Source organism: Anneissia japonica, unplaced genomic scaffold, assembly GCF_011630105.1.
Source record: "Anneissia japonica isolate Jap-2015-1 unplaced genomic scaffold, ASM1163010v1 scaffold281_len866295_cov195, whole genome shotgun sequence".
In the NCBI taxonomy this organism is placed as follows: domain Eukaryota; kingdom Metazoa; phylum Echinodermata; class Crinoidea; order Comatulida; family Comatulidae; genus Anneissia; species Anneissia japonica.
This window is the reverse complement of record NW_022728190.1, coordinates 776,181-796,258: the sequence shown is the minus strand read 5'-3', so window position 1 is coordinate 796,258 and position 20,078 is coordinate 776,181. Positions and strand designations below refer to the sequence as shown.

General features: G+C 33.7%; 1 protein-coding gene across 1 annotated transcript; it reads left to right on the top strand.

The window, feature by feature from the left end:
* Positions 1-1,474: 1,474 nt before the first annotated feature.
* On the top strand, positions 1,475-19,325 carry LOC117113998 (phosphatidylinositol 4-kinase type 2-alpha-like). Its single transcript, XM_033257515.1, has 8 exons — positions 1,475-2,112; positions 3,284-3,484; positions 3,782-3,913; positions 11,290-11,443; positions 12,597-12,764; positions 13,989-14,122; positions 14,713-14,772; positions 16,192-19,325. Exons 1-8 carry the CDS (start codon positions 1,696-1,698, stop codon positions 16,366-16,368), a joined length of 1,443 nt encoding a protein of 480 aa, XP_033113406.1. The 5' UTR covers positions 1,475-1,695; the 3' UTR covers positions 16,369-19,325.
* The last annotated feature ends 753 nt before the right edge of the window (positions 19,326-20,078 follow it).

Sequence of the window (20,078 nt, the reverse complement as noted above, 5' to 3'; positions counted from 1 at the left end):
AAGAAAATTATATTCAAATTTTAAGTCTGAGAGCACCCGGCCATCTAGAGGTGCCATAATCACAAATTTTCTTACCTCACCCCCAACCATGATGGGACTCAGGTGATACAGATCCCCCATCTGCGAAAGTACCCAGTGGCGGATTCAAGGGGTCCCAGCCGGCCCCAGCCCCTAAATTGTTTAATCTTTAAGAAAACAAAATGAAGATATACGGTAGGCCTTAAGAAAATTAAATTCCAATTTTATGTCTGGAAGTGCAATTTCTGGCCATTAGAGGTCCCATAATCGCTAATTTTCTGATTGGCTGAGGTAGTATATATCCTCCAATAGAAGAGAATGCCTGGATCCGCTACTGGAAATTACAACAATTATGAAGTCATATTACAGTAGCTTGATGCCCGGTAAAATAACTAATAAAATTCACCTGACTTCGCCCCCTGGGCCCCCACAGGGGTCCATAACGGGCCCCAGCCTAGAGGCTCGCTTCGCTCGTATACTGGACCTTATGAAGTTCCCCCCTCCCCCCACTTTCAAAAACTTTCCGTCTCCGCAAACTTACTGAAGGTGGAGTAAGGGGGAGCGAAATCCATGTGACACCGATTATAGGTTGTCACTTTTATGTTGTAGTTACACTGTGTGGAATTTTTATATTTCTCTCGCAACTAATACAAGTAATTGTCAAATTTATGAGTCTTACATCCGTCGAAAATATCCAGATGTACTTCGCCATAGAGGTCGTGACACCACTATCCGAAATCATCAAAGCCACGGTGAAATATTAGCAGTAATAGGCACTAACTTTTATAATATCAACCATTATATTAAAAAAATACACACACACACATTTACTTGTTTAATTAGGAACATTTAATTCTAGAGGGCTCTAAAGTTGATGTAAAAATAGATTTCTCTTTGTGTAATGGTCAGTAACATCTTGTGAAGCAACATTTATGGCAGACATTTAACAAAAAGATACAAGATGCTGTATCACTAATATACAGTTACTAATAATGGTGAATTCTGCATGACGAATTTAATGTAATGAGAACTTGTATGTTGAATAAATCATCGGTGTCATATAAAAGAATACTTGAATACCAAACAACTGCAAAAACGTAAACATAGATTTTTTTTTAATATGGCACACCATAAGGCAAGATATTTCGTAGGTCATATTTTAATAAAAGCCTATTAGCCTATTACAGTATAATTTATTTAACAATTTATTGTGAGTTGAAAAATTCGTAATCACTGAATAGCAATGCTAGTCTGATATTTTGTACATGGTTAAAAAGAAAACCTAGAATTTATAATGTCTTTATCGATTTCTTTCAATATATAAAGACACAAGCCTGAAATTGTCTTACTGAAAACATAAGAAAATTGGACTGGTTATTTTAATAATCGTACATTTTAATATCACTTTCAATTCCGTACCAGAGTAGTAAAATAATCCATAGAGGGCGATATTTCTCACGAGCCAAATGACTTCATCGTGACTCGACTAGCAGTATCAGCGAAATTTAGGATGGACTTTAGATACCAATTTAACTACTGTGATCAAGCAAAATCTCCAAAATATCGGTGTACAGAGGAATAATCACTGTTTGTATTTGCTTAAGAGATTAAGACTACTTTTTTACTGTACGGTATCGTCGAATATTCAACCGACCTGACCGGTGTAGGCTAGGCCCAATGAGTACCACAACAGATACAATAACGAAAGTAGATCTTGATGGATACGTAGATGGTTCGACACTCGTGTCTGTTCTAGAAAATGGGTCTACCCAACGTGTATTAAATTTAGCCCCTTCAGACCCTCCACCCGACGTTATATTTGCACCCCAAACCCAACGATTAGAACAGTCTAGGTTAAACTCACCAACAATGTCTTCATCTACAACAGAAAGGCAACCCCTTTTACGGAGTAGCCTTAGCGATCATGAAACTGAACATCCTAATTTTTTTAACTCGTTTGAGGATGATCTCGAATTTACTAAAATTGTACATGCAGCTGAACGGGCTATTTCATTAGAGGTTTATCCAGAAAGAATATATCAGGGTTCCAGTGGAAGCTATTTTGTAAGGAATTGTGAAGTTAATCAACCAGGTGTAAGTAAAAATGTCCTTCTGGCTTTATTCAACAAGTCTCAAGTTATTTAGTATTATATAGTCCTAGGGCTATTTATTAATCAATATGAACATAGTACCAACCTGAGAGATTTGAAATGTTTGACTACGACAGATGGGGTCCAGGGGCTGAGCCCCGCTAAGGGTGCGGGTTTCAGTCACATAATCAACGGTTGGTTGTGACAATGAACGTACAAGACCACGCGTGTCTCCTAGATTTTATTAATTACGTGGTTGGCTGGGTAGTTTTGTTGGAGGAAAATGAGAAATTTTTACTGCATGACTGTTTTTTTTTTTGTATTTTTTAATAAAACCAATTTCTTCTCATTTTGAATACATTTTCTCCTGAATTCGTGTGTGTTTCATCCACTTTGAAATGCGGGACCATCCCGCACGATGCAAGACAGTTGGTAACTTTGTATGAATAACTAACTCGGTACCTTCTTGCTATCGTATCTGAGATGCCCTGTAGACCGTACATATTGGTTAAAATTATAGTAAATAGTCTTTCGTTTCATTTTAAATAAAATAAATACAGAAAATGGAGCAGCTTAAGCAAATGAATCACTTTTTAAAACTCTTTCAAGTTAGCTTCCCCCTGAAAAAAAAAATCTTTTTAATGGACTACAGTATGTTTACAAAAACTGTTTTTGTAGTCTCAATGCCATACTTTACAAAAAGCAAAAATAATGGGTTGTGGATATTGCATTCCGATGATTTTATACTGTATATGTAAATCTGAGGTGTTGAATGGTGGAGCTTGCTTCAACCCAACTTAAACTTCAGTCTCGCTATCTCAATGCACTACGGCATGTAGAAAAAATAGCAATAGTGAAAATCAATTTTGTACATCACTCGACATCAAATTATTTTTTGCCATAGCAGCAGTTGGAAAGTTGGTGTTTAGGAAGAAGTGATACTGATACGATTAGTAGACTAATTATCAGATTTAAACAATAGTTTGTGTAATAAACAAATGTAATTTCACAGAAATTTGGCCATTAATTGTAAGAACATATTTTTTGTCTATTGAACTTCCTGAAATTTTTCTATATACCAGACATTAATTATTTTATTTCAATAATACTGTATGTATTTTTGTTGCAGATTATTATTATTTTTTTTTTATAGTTCATGCCTTTGGTTTTTGCAGGAAATTATAGCAGTTTTTAAACCAAAAAGTGAAGAACCATATGGTCAACTGAACCCCAAGTGGTCAAAGTGGCTGCAGAAGATGTGCTGTCCATGCTGCTTTGGACGTGGCTGTCTGGTGCTTAATCAGGGTTATCTATCAGAAGCGGGAGCCTACCTCGTGGACCGTAAATTATCATTAGATATTGTACCTAAAACAAGAGTGAGTTGTAGACATAAGTCTCTCATCTAGATTGCATTACTGTACATGCCTATAAGTCCAGGGTTGTAGCTGTAGAAAGCTAATTGTAGGTGAATAGACATTGGTAAACTCTAAATAATAAGGGAGGATTTTAAGGATGGGTTTAATAAAGGTGGGTGGAAGGCCATGAAATTAACTTTAGACTAGGTGGAAACCTCAAGGCTGGGTTACCCTGCCCACCTCAGCCCACCATAACTACTTCCCTGTAAGTAAAAATTATTTATTATTGTTTTACTTTGTTTTTCTAAACCATCACAGGTAGTGAAGTTAGCAAGTGAGACGTTTAACTATTCGGCTATCGACAGAGCAAAATCAAAAACAAAGAAATTTACCTACGATAAGTTTCAGACTATAGGAAAACGGTTCAACCGATTAGGTTTACCGCCAAAGGTAGGTTTCAATTAACGTTTTACTGCATTTCACTCGCATTAGTTATTATTATTATTATATTATTTTATAAGATTTATAGCGCACATATCCAAAAGACTGCTCGAGGCATTTTTGCTGCTTATTGGATACAGAATCAATCATACACAGCGTGCAACTTTCTTCATTCCCAAGGGAGTATTGCTAGATATGCATGTAATCAGCACTACTAATTTCTTTCTGAATCATTCACCTCCGCCTACTAGGTACCTATTTATACTCCTGGGTAAAGGGAGGCAAATGCAGATAAAATGGGAGGTCTCGCCACAAAATGAGTCTCATGGTTAGAAATTCAAAAATTGAGTTTATATTATATTTGGGTAGATCACATTATAAGCTTTCATTTGGTCTTTGAATGGCTTCCCTACTATAAGTAAATCCAGAGATGTGAGCATTTAAAGTTTAGGTGTATAAGAACCACGTTTTGAGAAAATCGGCCTCAAAGATAAACTAAAAACCTGTACAAATAATATGACTAGAATTACAGAATACAGTATGTGCAGAGAACACTGTTTTGGCAAGAAAATTCACTTACAAAGTATACAATCATAAAATATAAGTATCAATTTATTCAAAAACATTAAAATCAAAATTTTGTAAAAATGTTGATTTTGGCCTGTTTTGATCTCAATATGATTTCACCAACGATGCGTCTCATTTCGTGGTGAGACCTCACAAATGTCTTAAGCAGTGTGACGAGTATTGGTCTCGAAGCTCCAATCTTGCAATTAAAAGTCCCAACGCCTTACAGGCTACGCAAAAACGCTACGTATGGCTCCACAATAAAATCTCAAGTGAAGGTCTAATGGTGCCCTCAATTACATTTTAGCTTCTGCACGCCTTTTTCCCCAATAGCATTTTTTTTTCTCCACCATTTAAATGCTTTTCTAGGAACCGCTTTAATTAATAGGAAAATGATTTTTTCTCCTCACTCCTCGTATAATCTTTACATTTATGCGATGTTTTCAAACAAGGAATAACAAATCTTACATAAAGGTACCAAGTACCATACTCAGCAAGCAATAGCCCCCTCATTGACATTTATCATTAGCATTTGTTGAGCATATCTATGATTGTAGAATTTTCGCTAAATCTTTTTAACTGTTTTAGTATAATTTTTGTAGTCAATCCCTTATTCCTGCTAGTTTCATATTTGGTAATCTCATTGGTAAATCTCATCAAATCCTCATTTACTTATAGTACAGATAAAATTTTAAATGCTGATCATCCGAATCGTTACCTTATAAATATGCAAAATTTGTAGAGTATCAGAAAAATCAATGAATGAAAAGGCAAAAAATTTGTAATAATAAGTAAAAAGTACAGTGTACTGTATTTATGTAATGTTATTAATAATGTATAATATTGGAATTTTAAAGAAAATTTTGAAAATAACTTGTAAATATGTTTATTCCTTAATATGTTATAATTATGTCCAGTAGCAATTATTTATAAAGTCTATCATTTCATCATATTCTAAATATAATTTCTAGTAACCATTAAGTAATAATCATATGCAACAAGTTATAAAGATTTTCCACTAAAAAAACCATTGAAATAATGATGAAATTTACAATATTACAGTAAATGCTAGACAGTGTCAGGTCCATGGGGCTTTACCACTGACTTCCTTTTGAACCCTGTTCTTGGACTTTATTAGTGTATCAAGGCACCCCCTAGTTCCCGGTGTCCATAGGAAACCCTCTTTGAGGGCCTAGAGGTAGTTACTATCAGGAAAACATAATCTCACAGATGCAGTATTGTTTTTATTTACTTCTATATTTAAGCTTGTCAAGGCTATCAAATTTTGTTTGATTAAAAACATGTGACATCACATCATGACAATATATAGGCAGATTATGACTATATATGTCATAATGATATGATAGGTTTTTCTCAAAGAAAATTTGGTAGTCAGTCAGTCAGTCGGGAGCTTTACAATTTAATTATTTCTACCAAAATCAGTAACCCTTTATTTATTATGAAGAGGTTATAGCCTGCTCACTCTGAATTAAAGAGTGTTATTCATTTGAAGGGTGTCCACTTTAGCATTTAAGTTTCAGTATGTGTGGGGTTTTTTTTTTGTCTAAAAATAATGGGTCTTTTCACTCAACCAGGAAGTTTTAAAGGGTAATATTATTGTAACTGTCCTGTGTGCTAATTCCATTGGGTTGTTCCCTTATAATATTTTTTCCGGATAGTAGAGCTATACAGGAATTTCCTCATCACAAATATTATTATTATTTTACAATAATGTATTAAAGTATTGTAGTATGCCCATTTCAGTGAAACACTACAGTAGGCTAGTATTACCGGTATTTCACATTCAAATAATAACTTCCTTTAAACTTCTGCATTCTGAGACAAAAAATATCTTCCACAATTCAAGCACAATTTACTGAAACATTTTGCTTTACGCACTACGTATAAAGGCTAGCTATAATTATTGTATGGTTGGATTATGAGTATAAATTACAGAAATATGCAAATGAATTGCCTTCCAATCCTATGGTCGAGTTCAGCAATCTGTTAAAACAATTTTCTTAACTACAGTTAAACCGAAGTTACCACCAAGACCATAAATATGTCCCCTAAATAGGGGTGTTCCCTGATTAGTGGTCAGCTATAGTGTTAAAAGATATAATTTTCTCTCGATTTGTGGCCAAGAGTGCCCCTTTAATGGAGGTGTCCCCTTAATAGAGGTGTCCCAAAGGAGGGGTCTTTTTTTATAATATAGTTATGAATTGTAACAAATTTTATCATGGTTTAAATTCACTTGTGTGAAGATGACAACCATGATCTCTGTAGGAATAGTTTTGGAAGTATGTGTTTCATTTAGCGTGTATCCTGTTTAACGTTTGTCTCTTGCCAATCAGTTTATTAGTTTATAGACCATCGATTTCATCTACAGGTATGTAAGTCGTGAGTCACTGATAGATGAGAAGGAAATAAATAAACAAAATCTCTTTTGAAAATAATACATGGATTGACAAATTAATATTTATTGACTATTTGATATAATTATGCTGGTATTACATTAAATGTTGAACGTTCGCTGTATGGTCATATGCATTACAATACGTGAACACTGATAATGTACTGTGACTCATGCTGTGTGTATATGTTTGAATGTACTTTTTGTACAGTGTTAAGATGCACTTAAAATAAATGATAACAAACATTATAGTCAAATTATAAATTGATTATTAAATTTAATAATATATTTATACAATGTTTAGGATGCAGTTACAATTCAATTATTTCAATATTTATAATATGATAGTAGATAAAAAATATCAAGTCAAATTGTTTGCTGATTATTTACAGTATAGTATTTCATAAATTATTTGTTATTGTTATTTCTAATATTTTTGTACATTGTTTAAGATGCACTTTACAATTCAATTATTTTTATTATGATAAAAGATAACAAACATCAAGAAAAACTGTTTGGAGATTATTATATTTCATAAATATTATCATTTGCGATTTCTAATAGACAGACTATAATGCAACTGCTGTGTAAGAATAGCTGTTTTGAAAAGCTTTGAACAGGATTGTGTGCGTACAGAAAGTCTGCTTTAGAATAATATGACTTGTTTATTCTATTCATCATTTATTGTTTCATATGCATGTCAGGGCATGGATTAGGTATTTTCTTCAGTGTTTACATTGTCACTATGAATTATGGTTATCAAGAGTATTGTACATGTCTGCTTCTGTACAGTATGTTTGTCAATGGCAGACCCCCTAATTTTTCAGAAATAAAAAAACAATGGGGGTAAAAAGAAAATTTTATTCAAATTTTAAGCTTGAGAGTGTAATTCCCGGGGCGGAGGTATAGACCCTCCATCTCTGAAATTTTCTCCCAGGCCCCATCCTATTTCAAATTCCTGGATCAGCCACTGGGTGTACATACTGTACAGTATTACTCTATGTGTTCACTTCAAGTAACGGATGGAGATCCTCCAACAAATAATCATCGCAAATAAACCATAAAAACCTGTAAAATTATAAACATAAGTTGTGTGCCTGCCATTCAACTGTCATCAATATTACCTTTTTCTCTAATTCCTATATATACTAAACAACCCTAGGCCTAGACCACTTCAGCCACACCATGATTGGAGCTGAGGTAAGAAAATTTATGATTATGGCACCTCTAGATGACCGGAAATGGCACTCGCAGACTTTAATTTGAATATATTTTTCTTTTTCTCCATCTTTCAATTTTTTAAAAATTTAGTGGGGCCTGGGCCGGATGGCTGGGCCCCCCCCCCCCTTCCTTTGAACCTGCCACTGATTGATTGGCAGTCTACAGTACAAATGCTTGTTGATTGATTTATTGATTAGTTAATTGATTTATGATAAATCATAACAAAATCATCGCATATTTTCCCTGTCACACAATCATATAAAAGAATCATATGGCCAGGCCTGTAGATAACGCTGTTGCAGATGCACTGTGGGATAGATCACCCTATTCCACATCTGCTATTTTTCATTAATATAACAGTAGCATTGTGGTAATGGAAAGCCTGTGATTGAATTGAGATTTTAATTAAAAAGCCAGTTTGTTATCATCAAAACATTGTCCTTATCTAGCATAAATCTATCTGCTGTTTGAGAAACTCATCTGCTGTATATTTGCTGGTAGGCATCAGCTGATTGTGATTATAGCTAAATATTGTCACGTTTGTTTTAATATGATTACTAATATCTACAGTATTGACCTGAAGCAAATTCTTCTTTAGCCTTGTATATGGCCAGCTATTGCATAATATTTTATTGCAAAAAATAAAACTCATGACTATATTGCCTTTGCACAGGCAACCAGGAGGTTTCCATAGTTTGACCCTTTTGAATGACCCTCCCTTCCCTTACATCAAATACCATTAAAATAATGATGATTCTAACTTTAATGCTCCAAGGGACTTTGGCCTTCTCCTGACCCCCTACCCATGGACTTAACAGGGCCTACAGAATGTGCTCTGACAGCCCCTAGATTCTTGCTCAAAATATTTAGATTTTCAACATTGGATATAAATTATGGCATGAATCATAGAATTAGAAGTGCATTAATGCATAGGAAATGATTTATAATATCATGAAGCTGAATGTATTGTGATTAAATGTTCATGATGTGCTTATGTTAAGTGTATAACATTTTGATAGGGATTAAGTTTTTTTTTCTCTATTTTGTCGTAAGTATGTTAGAGAGTAAAACCATCATCATAATTTGTTATTTCAACTCTACTGTACTCTGTTCATTTTCAGAGATTTCTAAGATAAACTTAAGAAATATTGAATCACAATGTCTATCATTATTATATTTCATACTCTCATCAAACATATCAGTGGGGACCCCATGGTATATTTGAATTATTTTTTGATATTTATCATTGCCTGTCCTCAGCCTAAAATTGTAAGATCCCCCTTGTCAGACAGATTCCCCTCAACCTGCCCTCATCCTTCCATTTAATGAATGTACTATTCTGAAGCTATTGTACCACTATTTACAACAGTGCAATAATCAACCATTCAGTCTGCATATGTAATGTAATAATGTACATCATTAAATATCTAAAAATATGATATAATTTTACATTATTTCAATATGAAAGAGCATAGTATAATGAAAGTAGGAGCGGTTTGGCACAGCGGTTACGGTTTTGCTTTTCTTCCTTGAGGTCAGAGGTTTAATCACTCACTGTTTATTTCACTTGTGTCCTTAGACAAGACACTTTAGCTACAGTTCTCTCTCGACCCAGGAGTACAAGTGGGTAAATATTAAATACAAAATGAGCTGATTACTGTATATGTCTGCAACAGTATGGAATTATCCATAGGGACCCAAGTTTGTGTTCCATAGTGCTTGATCCAATGACTGGGCGTAATAATGTTAAGTGCATAGAGGTCGCAACAATATGCGCTCTATGAGCCGGCCATTATTATTATTAAATGGGATAGGTTCCACTCTAATGATTTTATGGAAAGCAATCCAATTAATAAATCCAAACCAATCATGTCAAAGTAGCTGATTCCGGTGCCATTAAAATGGAATAGAGTATTAGCATGTGCAGCACACATTGGAAATCAAGTTCTTGATCTATGAACTTAATTTTAATATAGCTGTGTATAGCCAGCGTCAAGTTTTAATTGGAGTCAATATCCAGTTTTAATTGGAGTTGGATCTCTTTGCACCTCGAATAACCCTCGCATGAAAGTTAGGCGGGATAAGAGAAAATGTATCCGTCGTACGTCAGTACTGGTGCTACACTGTTGCTGACCGGCAAGTCAAAATTTCCAATTTCAAATATTTGGAATTGGACAAAAAAGAAATATTTGATTTTTTAATTGATTTAAATTTATTTTTTATTAATTTTGATAGGGTTTGTTTAACTGTGTCGTATACAATAATAATAAAAAAAATGAAACACCTTAAGAATGGTTTCCATAGAATCGCTAAATAGCTGACAGCTTTTTCACTGCAATCCTTGCACTTCGTAGATGTCCCCAATGCAATAGACCTTTCCGGAGTGTCAATCAAACTTAACAACTGACTAAACAGAATAGTGCTAGGAATACGCACGCGTCTCATAAACACACGTGTTGTTCCACAAACGTACGTGTTTGCGTATGTTTTAACACTGTCGCCTTGTGGGACCTTGCCCACAATATCCAATGGACGGGGCTTAGCGCAAAGGTCTATTGGGAACGCTCCCTGATTCAGCGGACTAATCTGCGTTGAACGAGTTAGCGATTTTTATAGAATCCAGGCTTTAGGGCTTGTCTTCATTTTGACCCTCAAGTGATTGATTACCATATTCCATTAGTTGTCTATTGTAATTACTTTAATTTCATATAATTAAATACAATGACCAAAGTGAGTGGACTTGTCAGGTTCATTCATATTATTACTTTCCAAAGGTCATGACATTATTAAAAATTTTGTTACAGGATCAACATAAGTAACCTTCATTTCATCTAATGATTCTTTATAAAATATAAAGATATGAATCAATTTTATTATGATCAAAATCAAGAATGTATTATATCAACAGTAATCACAAATATTTTGCATTAATTAAAAAATTCAAGTGTATTTGTAAATCAAAATCAGCATAAAGTAACCTTTATTTCATGTTATGATTCTTTGAAAAATATAATAATAAGAATCAATTTTGTTATGATCAAAGTCAAGAATGTATTATATCAAATATCAATAGCAATTGCAAATATTTAGCATTGATTAAAAATTCCAGCATATTTGTAAATAATAAATTTGTAAATATTAAATTATTTATGCCAATATTTGTTGTTGTTTTTTTAATTTACAGACAGGGTCATTTCAGTTGTTTGTAAGCGGGTATAAAGATGCTGATTACTGGTTGAGGAGGTTTGACTCGGAGTCCCTACCGGAATCTACAGCCAAAATGTTCCAATTGCAGTTTGAAAAACTTGTTTGCCTTGACTATATAATTAGGAATACAGGTACTGATAATATTAATAAGAGAATGGTGGATTTGGTGGTGGTGATGGTGATAGAAATTATACTACTGTAACAATGATAAATGTATTAATGTAATTATACTGTAATTATAATGATAGTAGGTGGTGTTTCCAGGATGATGTGATGATAAAATAGAGTACTACAGTACACGACGCCAGGTGGCTCTCTTTGTTGTCAACAGACGTTGGTTACCGTTTTATGCCTGAATGACTTCAAAATGTACTAAAAACACAAAAGCTCACATTATATTAGTTATCGAACACACATTTAATCATCAATTAATATTTACAAAGAAAAAGTAGGATTTGGCATCTTAATAATTACATTAGAAATTGGATCAATGGAGAAGATGGGGTCCGGTTGAATGCATTTTGCAACGATAGCAACGGAGTAGTATCATATGGTATCGTGACATAACACTGTACTCTATATGGGCTATCGTAGACATGTGTTTTGAGGAGAACCATTATGCTTTGTGGTAGATTACAGTTGACCTTGTGATAGACAAGAGCCACCCATTATGTTACCAGAAACAAACAGTGCCATATCTAGGGGGTGTGTGGGGAATGCACCCCCCCCCGCCCCTTGTCGTCCAGTCGCTTCTCCCCCATTGAAAATGTTCAAAGCAGAAAAAAAAATGCTCAAGTAGTTAAAAATCATCTCACCTTATTTTGATAGCACCCCTCACTTAATCCTCTATCCCCCAAATCCACCTCCATGTCTATTTTGCGGCCTCTCCCCCCCCCCCATTTCCAGACTCCTAGATACACCACTGTAAGCAAACCCTGCTCATTTAAAAGGTTATCTATATAAATGAGTCAAAGATCAAAGCAGTTGAGCTTTGGCTAATATGCATACTTTGTACTAAAAATAATTCAGAAATTGATTACCAGCCAATTTAACACTTTATGCAAACAAAGGAAATGAGTTCTCTTTAAAGTGTTTGTTATTATTAACGAGGAAATTGTTTCTTGTTCTAATCTTCAATTTGAAGCTTACTTAAATCTACAAATTAATTTTTTTAGATTAGAACTTTTTTAAAGAAGAATAATTACTATATTAGTTCATATGATAACAGTAACTAGTTTGTGAAATTATAAAAGAGATTTCTAATTGTTATTTTTTACATCATAGATCGTGGAAACGATAACTGGTTGATCAAGTATGAGAAATCAGAGGTGGATGATACGACAGATGCCGATGATTCCGACTGGAGCATTGTGAAGCCACCGGATATCAAAATTGCTGCAATCGATAATGGCTTAGCATTCCCATTCAAGCATCCAGATGAGTGGAGAACTTGTAAGTCCTCCTACATCATATAAACACTTATTTAATCATATTATATTTAATTTATTTATTAATTTATGGTTTTTGTGAGAGTGTAAATATTTATTTATTCTGCCTTTAATGTGCCTTCAGTGACATAGCAGTGATCTAGTGGATCACATGAACAAGAAAAGAAATATAAATCAGAAAAAAATAAGAAATTTAAATAAAAAGATACAGAAACATATGCAAAAAATATTTACTAGGTTGAGGACATCGTTCAAATTATAGCCCCAGGTAATCTGGAGGCTTTAATATGTTTTGAGACAAAATCAAGGGACATAGTACAGCCTACAGATCACCAAAAGCTATAATTTAATTATGTACCTCATAAATAGATTCTAGGCATCTAATTGGTTAAGAGGCGGGCAATAGAATGTACTATTCCCCTAAAAAATAATAATTTTTTGCTGCAATGTCGCAAGATGTGCAAACTCTAGGCCCCACTTAACATCGAGCTGTAAAGGGGACCGTGACCTCTACAACCAAAGAGATAGGTCCTTGACCGCAACACGGATCAGCGAGTAGATGATAAAACAAACATAGAGGCTGGTCAGTTTGAGCTTCGGATGAAGGAGGACTAGCCTAGGCCTAGCATTACTTCTTGATGAAGCCGATAGCAAAAGCACCAAACTACTAATTAAATATGGCTTGTCAATATTGGACAAATATTGCAAGACGATGGGTGTTGTTGAAATTGAGGAAATGAGCAAGAGCTAGAAACAATCTTTGATCACCTACTATTAGGCCTCTAGCTAGCCTGGGCTTGGAAGTAAGTACATTTTTGGGCCCCATAGAATCTATGTATGAGGTATATAAAACAAATTTTGACTGCTCTAGATTCAGAGCCCTCAGGAAGATAGGCTACGGTCTCCACATCACATCGGGGCAATAGATTTCCCCATTCCCCTCATGACTAGTCAATATTTGTATACTATGATTAAAATCCCAGGAAATATTTGTTTTATATACCACTATATAGATTCTCTTTTCTTGAGTTATGAAGAGGTATAGGCTTTTTGGCCTATTCCTTAAACTGCATTTGATAATGCCTGCATTTAATAAATTTAATTTATAAGCCACCGCTGCTTAGGATCTGTAGTCTATCAAAATCATAGATTGTTTACATTGTTAATTTTCTAATGATGTCATTTTGCTGATGATAACATTTGATAATTTCAACATCCTTCTCATCAGATCCGTACCATTGGGCCTGGTTGCAGCAAGCTAAGAAGCCATTCTCAGATGAAACTCGAAATCATATACTTCCCCTGCTCTCAGATATGAATTTTGTGGAGGAACTCGTCAACGAATTGTTTGAGTTGTTTCGAGTAAGTGTTTTTAGTTTACTACCCTATGTATTCTGTTCAATGCTTTTTTACTTCAACAATACAACAAACAATTCAGCAGACAAACATGAACAATTTAAGCCCTGTCCACACTATTAAATTTTATTTGACAAAAACATGTGACATGCCTAAATATGGTCATGATGACATCACATCATGTCCATATATAGGCATATCATGACTATATATGGGCATACAACAGTTTTTTTGTCAAACCAATTTAATAATGAGGAAAGAGCTAAGAGATTATGAATATAGGGCACAAAAAACGTAATGATGAGGTAAGCAGATTGTTATGAAATTTCCTTTTGCGATAATTTCTTCTTTTGTTTTTAAATTTTTCAAAATTTCAGGTTTTTATGGTATGTACAGTAATTGCCATCTCTTTATATTGGATTATTGTTATTGATATTATTGTTTAATTTCTTATATCATAATTAATGATCATATATATAATAATCATTGATAGCTACTTTGAAAATATGAGATTTTTATCTGTAAGAAAATTACATAATGTTTATAGATTGAAAAATGTATTCTATCATAATCACTTTAATGTTATTTTTCCACAGGAAGATAAGGGATTTGACAGGGCGCTCTTTGAAAAGCAGATGTCAGTACTACGAGGCCAGGTGAGAGCTTAAGAAAATGTACCTGTAGTGAAAGTAATTAAATATAGACGGATGTAATTATGAGACAAACAGGATAAAGAAATCAAGACTACATCTTAACATTTAATTGCCCTCCCAAGAGAAAATGTTGTTAAGATAAAAATTAAAGAATGTAATTTAGCTCAGTCGGCTGAACTGGTGGTAGCCACTGTGTGTGCGCTGAGTGGTGGAGATCTCTAGGTCCCCGGTTCAGATCCCATCCCTGCTCTCCTTGTGTTTCAGATGAAGGACTGAAATGCAGGTTACAATGGCGCACTGTTTAAGCTGTTAGTTCTGTGTGCATTATGGCCCATGTGCACATTAAAAACACAGTACTGTACACTCTTCCGAAGAGAGTAGGGGATTGTCTCCCAGTGTACTTCTCAATCACCACCAGAAGGACCCCACTGGAAATATGTCTTCTTCGGACTTTCACGGGTTATCCTTGGTGTTTACATCCCATAAATCCATCCTTCAACTCAGCTTTGACTTATGTTTTAACTTTCGTGAATTTTTACTTTTTTATAACCTTTTTAGTGTATTACATACATTATTCTAACATGTGATTTTTTTAGAGCCCGTTGGACTTTAATTGATTGTCTAGCCATCCCCATCAATTTGTTTGTAGGGTGTGTGTCGTGTAATAAATTATTTTAAATATTCGTTAAATATTTATTCTTATTCTTCTTTGCCTTTTTAATCACCTTTATTTTTTTTTACTTTTTCCCATTTCTTTTGTATTTTTATCTGGTGTTTGATGTGAATTTAGAAAATGATGATCTGACTTTTTTCCTAATAATATGCATTTTTTCTAGGATTAGTAATCATGAACTGTAAATCAGGCCTCATCGCTTCAGTTCCAACAATTTTTTTCTTAACAAATTGTTGAAAATTAATATCTAATCTATTGTTGCAATGAAACTACACACCTTCCAACTTTGTTGGCAAATAATGCGTGAGAAAAAAATTAAAACTGTATATAGCGCCCTCTATATTACTTTTTAAATAATTGTGGAGACTGCTACTGATCAACAGTGTTGCAAGAGATTTGCCGACAAGGGGTCCGACAGAGGGGTCCGAACCAAGGCGACGACAAAGCCTCAGTCGACAGCCCGGAATTTAAAAAAATCCCTGTTAGGGTTCGTGGGGAGAGTTTCTGGCTTAATTTGGTCCTAAATGTGTTTTTAGACCACAATATTAGGGATTGGCAATCAAAATACCGTTATTAGATAGACAAATTATTATTTTTTCTTATTTTTGGTCCCACGGCCTAGTCGTTCGTCGGATGACAGGGGGGGTCTAGGCCTGTCCGACGGGTGGGCAAATGCCCTCCCTGATCAACATTTCAATATCCAAAAATTTATGCCATTTTTACAATCAATTCTTTTGTTTTCTTTAAAGATACTCAATCTCAGCCAAGCTCTCCGAGAACGCAAAGCTCCAGTTAACCTCGTCCAGATGCCGCTGGTACTTGTAGAGAAGAGCAAGAAGAGCGACGGTCCCGGACGTGTACGCCATCTAAGCGACAGCTTCACACAAAGTTTCCAGAGAAAGGCGGCATTCTTCAAATGCTGTTGAACATAAATCATTATCGTAACAACAAGCTGTTGCAACATTTAAAGTGGCCATTATTCTTCACTTACCAACGGTTATTACAAAGGTATGTTCACATCTTGGTATGTGCCATACCTGCTGTTTTACGTGAAGAATGTTCACAAACAAATCTGTTGTTAAAATTTATACAAATATGGCTGCCATCAAAGATGTTTGGATGCTGGGTTGTGTTCACAACTGGATAGTTAAAATAAGTGTCCTAATGTATATTTACATGGTGATATCTGCCTTGCTGATGTTAAAGGTGTGTTCACACTGAGACTAGTTACATTGACAGTTGTATTCTAAGATGCATTTACACTGAGGAAGCTAATTTGATCACTGATGCTGATGGTAAGTGTGTGTTTTCAATGATGCTGGTTATCCAGTCTCTTATTAAGATTTGTTCACACTGCTAACTTGTTTTGCTGTGTTCACACTAGTACCTGTTTGCAGAAACGGAAATGCACAAATCAAGTTCACATGATGAAGGGAAGATGTACCTTCCGTAATTCTAATGTGCAGTGAGAATTTTGATAAGCATGATGATGTAAAAAAAATGTATGGAATCTTGAAAAATTATTGAAAGGAAAACAATTTTACTAGTTCTTGCTTTATGCCTGTTGTCGGCTTGTAGTATGAAATTTGCTTGAAGGCCTTGCAACTATATCGTCTTGTATAGAATGTAAATGGAAGGAAAAGCCAAAACTGAATAATGACTTGTATCTAGGTACACAGTGTATGCAATGATTGTACTATCCACACTATCAAGTACTTGTGTGAAGTGCCCATATATGGGTATGACATCATCATTCCTAAATATGGATATGATATGACATCATCATGGTCATGTGGAAAATTCACAAATCTTAGTCACACAAGATTTAACAGTGCTGATAGATGCTTAAGGGTGGTGATTTTCTGTTTTTATATTATAGTGATTTCAATAGTCAAAGCTTCATATTTTTACAATACTTCTTTCATCAAATAGATGTGCACCAATTTTTAATTCTATGCAGCTCTGGGTTCAGCCCAGACCATGTAGTGATAATTTCAACATTACACACAACAGATAATTAAGTGCTTTACTCGATCTGTCCCATTTCAATCAATCAACCAATCTAACCCAACTCAATCATACATTAACATCTCCAACACTAAATAAGTTAAATTATTTGCAACTCAGATAAATTTACCAATATTCATGTAGCGCATAATTTTAACAATTACCAACAAAAATGTACATCGAAAAATATTAGTAGTATCAATAAAAATAATTATCAACAATAAAAATGTTTAATATAAAAATGTGTAAAAATAGAAAACAATAACATCTTTACTTATTTTGCCCTCAAGTAAAACAGCACCCTCAAGTAAAACAGGGCCCTCAAGTAAAATAGCACCCTCTATATGATTTTTGCCAATAATATTGTTGCTATGTTTTGTCAAGGTGTTATTTGTAACCAAGTTGACCAGTTATCTTTAATTTTACACATGGCTTGAGACATTTATCTTTTTGTATTTGGTTGATTAATTTGTCCAATCATGGTACAAATTTGTTTTAACAGACTATATTTGGAACATACAATATAAGGATTTTTGTTCAATCAGACTGCTAAATTGTTCATGTTAACTTATTCAGGTCTTCTTCACCAACAATGCTTGGTTTTTGTATATAAAATTTTCATAGCTATGTATTTTTTTTAGTGAGGAACATGAAATAAGTATAATGTAATATTTTGAAATGAATACTCCTTGATCTAATATGAGGAGTAAAAATCCTTGAACATTCGCCAGTTGTTAACTTACTACAAGACCAAAAGGAGACCGGTTTCATGTCTGTCTAAAGGCCTCTTTACATTTGCAACAATAACAATAACGATAAAAAGCAATTGTTAGTATAGAAAATAAGAGAAGTTATACATGATGAATACTTCTTTTGAAATAAAAAAAATGAAAAAGAAACATGTTTTTTTTTGTTTGCCTACTTAGTGACTTTTATAATACACATTGCTGATTTTGATATAATAGGCAAAAACTTGTCTTTCATGCTATGTGCTCTAAACTAATGCAAAGCTCCTTGTTTGCTTGGATTAAGTATTTAAATTAATGGATTTATTTGTATTAGCTAAGAGCTGGGTTTATAGAAAGACATTATATGTACAAAGGTGAGTCCAATGTGAAAGGCCTTTCATGATCAGTGCAATAATTACAAGTTTATGTTTTAGAGCAAATTAAGAAAAAATATTTCTATGTAAAATATTGTACATTTGGGTTAACAATTTAGATACTGAAATTAATGCGAATGTCTACAGTATATTTGGATTTCTATTTGTATTTAATCAGTTAATAGTTGTTTAATATGCACTGCATATATTTTAATTCAGTCTGTACAGGTACAATAGAGATTACTTTTCAGGTGTTATTGTTTAATTTTATTATAATTTTGCATAGGTTAGTACCTTAATTCCTTTCACAAGTTAATAATTTATAATTTCCTGCATACAATTTTTGTTATAATTTATGACTGCTAAGATAATGTAAGACAGGCCAATTATTTAATCCTTCCACAATGGTGTGTCCATTTATTATATAATAATAATAATAATAATTTTGGCTTTAATAAGTCTCCATGGATCCTCTGGAATGTTTTAGTGTCTGAAAACATTTGTTTATGATACATGTATGTCCTCTAGTACAGTATTGTAGTTATGACAATGAATATGAGACACATTCAAAATTTATTGTTTTTGAGCCTTTTTTCTGTTGTGCATGTTTTTCAAACACTTTGATGGCCATGTTCAATAGAGGGCGTCCTATACTATGGTATCTCTTACCCGAAACAGGTTTCTGTGATACCGTATTTTATTATTGTTATATTTTGCAAAACTATAGTTATGTTTATAGCTCAAATAAAAGAACATTGAATTATGCAATTGTTATTGAAAGAATAGGTTATTTATTTCATTTTCATTTCTGTTTATTTCGGAATATATATATCTATAGAAATATATATACTTAAATACAAGACCCGAATGAAAAAGAAAGAAAAAAAATGCTATATCAGTTTGTGAGCTGTGGAACATACATAAACTCTCCCCATCTTCTGAATAAACAGGAATCTTTAAGAACATTAATGTAACATAAAAATCCTTTGTATATGGATTTCCTCATAAATTCTTGAAATGACAGAAGATAATTATTTACAAAAAGTTCACTTGCACTACAATTTATAGGTTGTCGTAATAGTTTTCTTAAACAATTTTCTTAACACGCTCTCAAATTATTAATAGTACGCTGTAGCTTGTGACCAAATGGTAGAACAATAAAAATCCGTGCAATATGAACAAAATAATGTACTACATTTGACGTGGTCACTGCACTTAGCAAATTTTCTGTTTAGTATATTACCTCATGAGCACAGTTACCTGACTTGTCGTGACCTGACTTGTCTTTTCATATCCAACTCATCAAAGAAGTCATTCGAAACTATATAGCAAACATTTTTATTTGTGAGATTAAATGTAGAATTTATTGGTTAAGGAATACCATAAAAATTTTAATTGAAACCCAGTACAGAATTTTATCTGTTACCCATGCTCTAAAACCATCCTTAAAGACCAACTCATTTCTTGACAATGTCCAACATTTTAAAGTCGGGAAAACCTGTTTGTACTATCTATAATCGGTCTTCC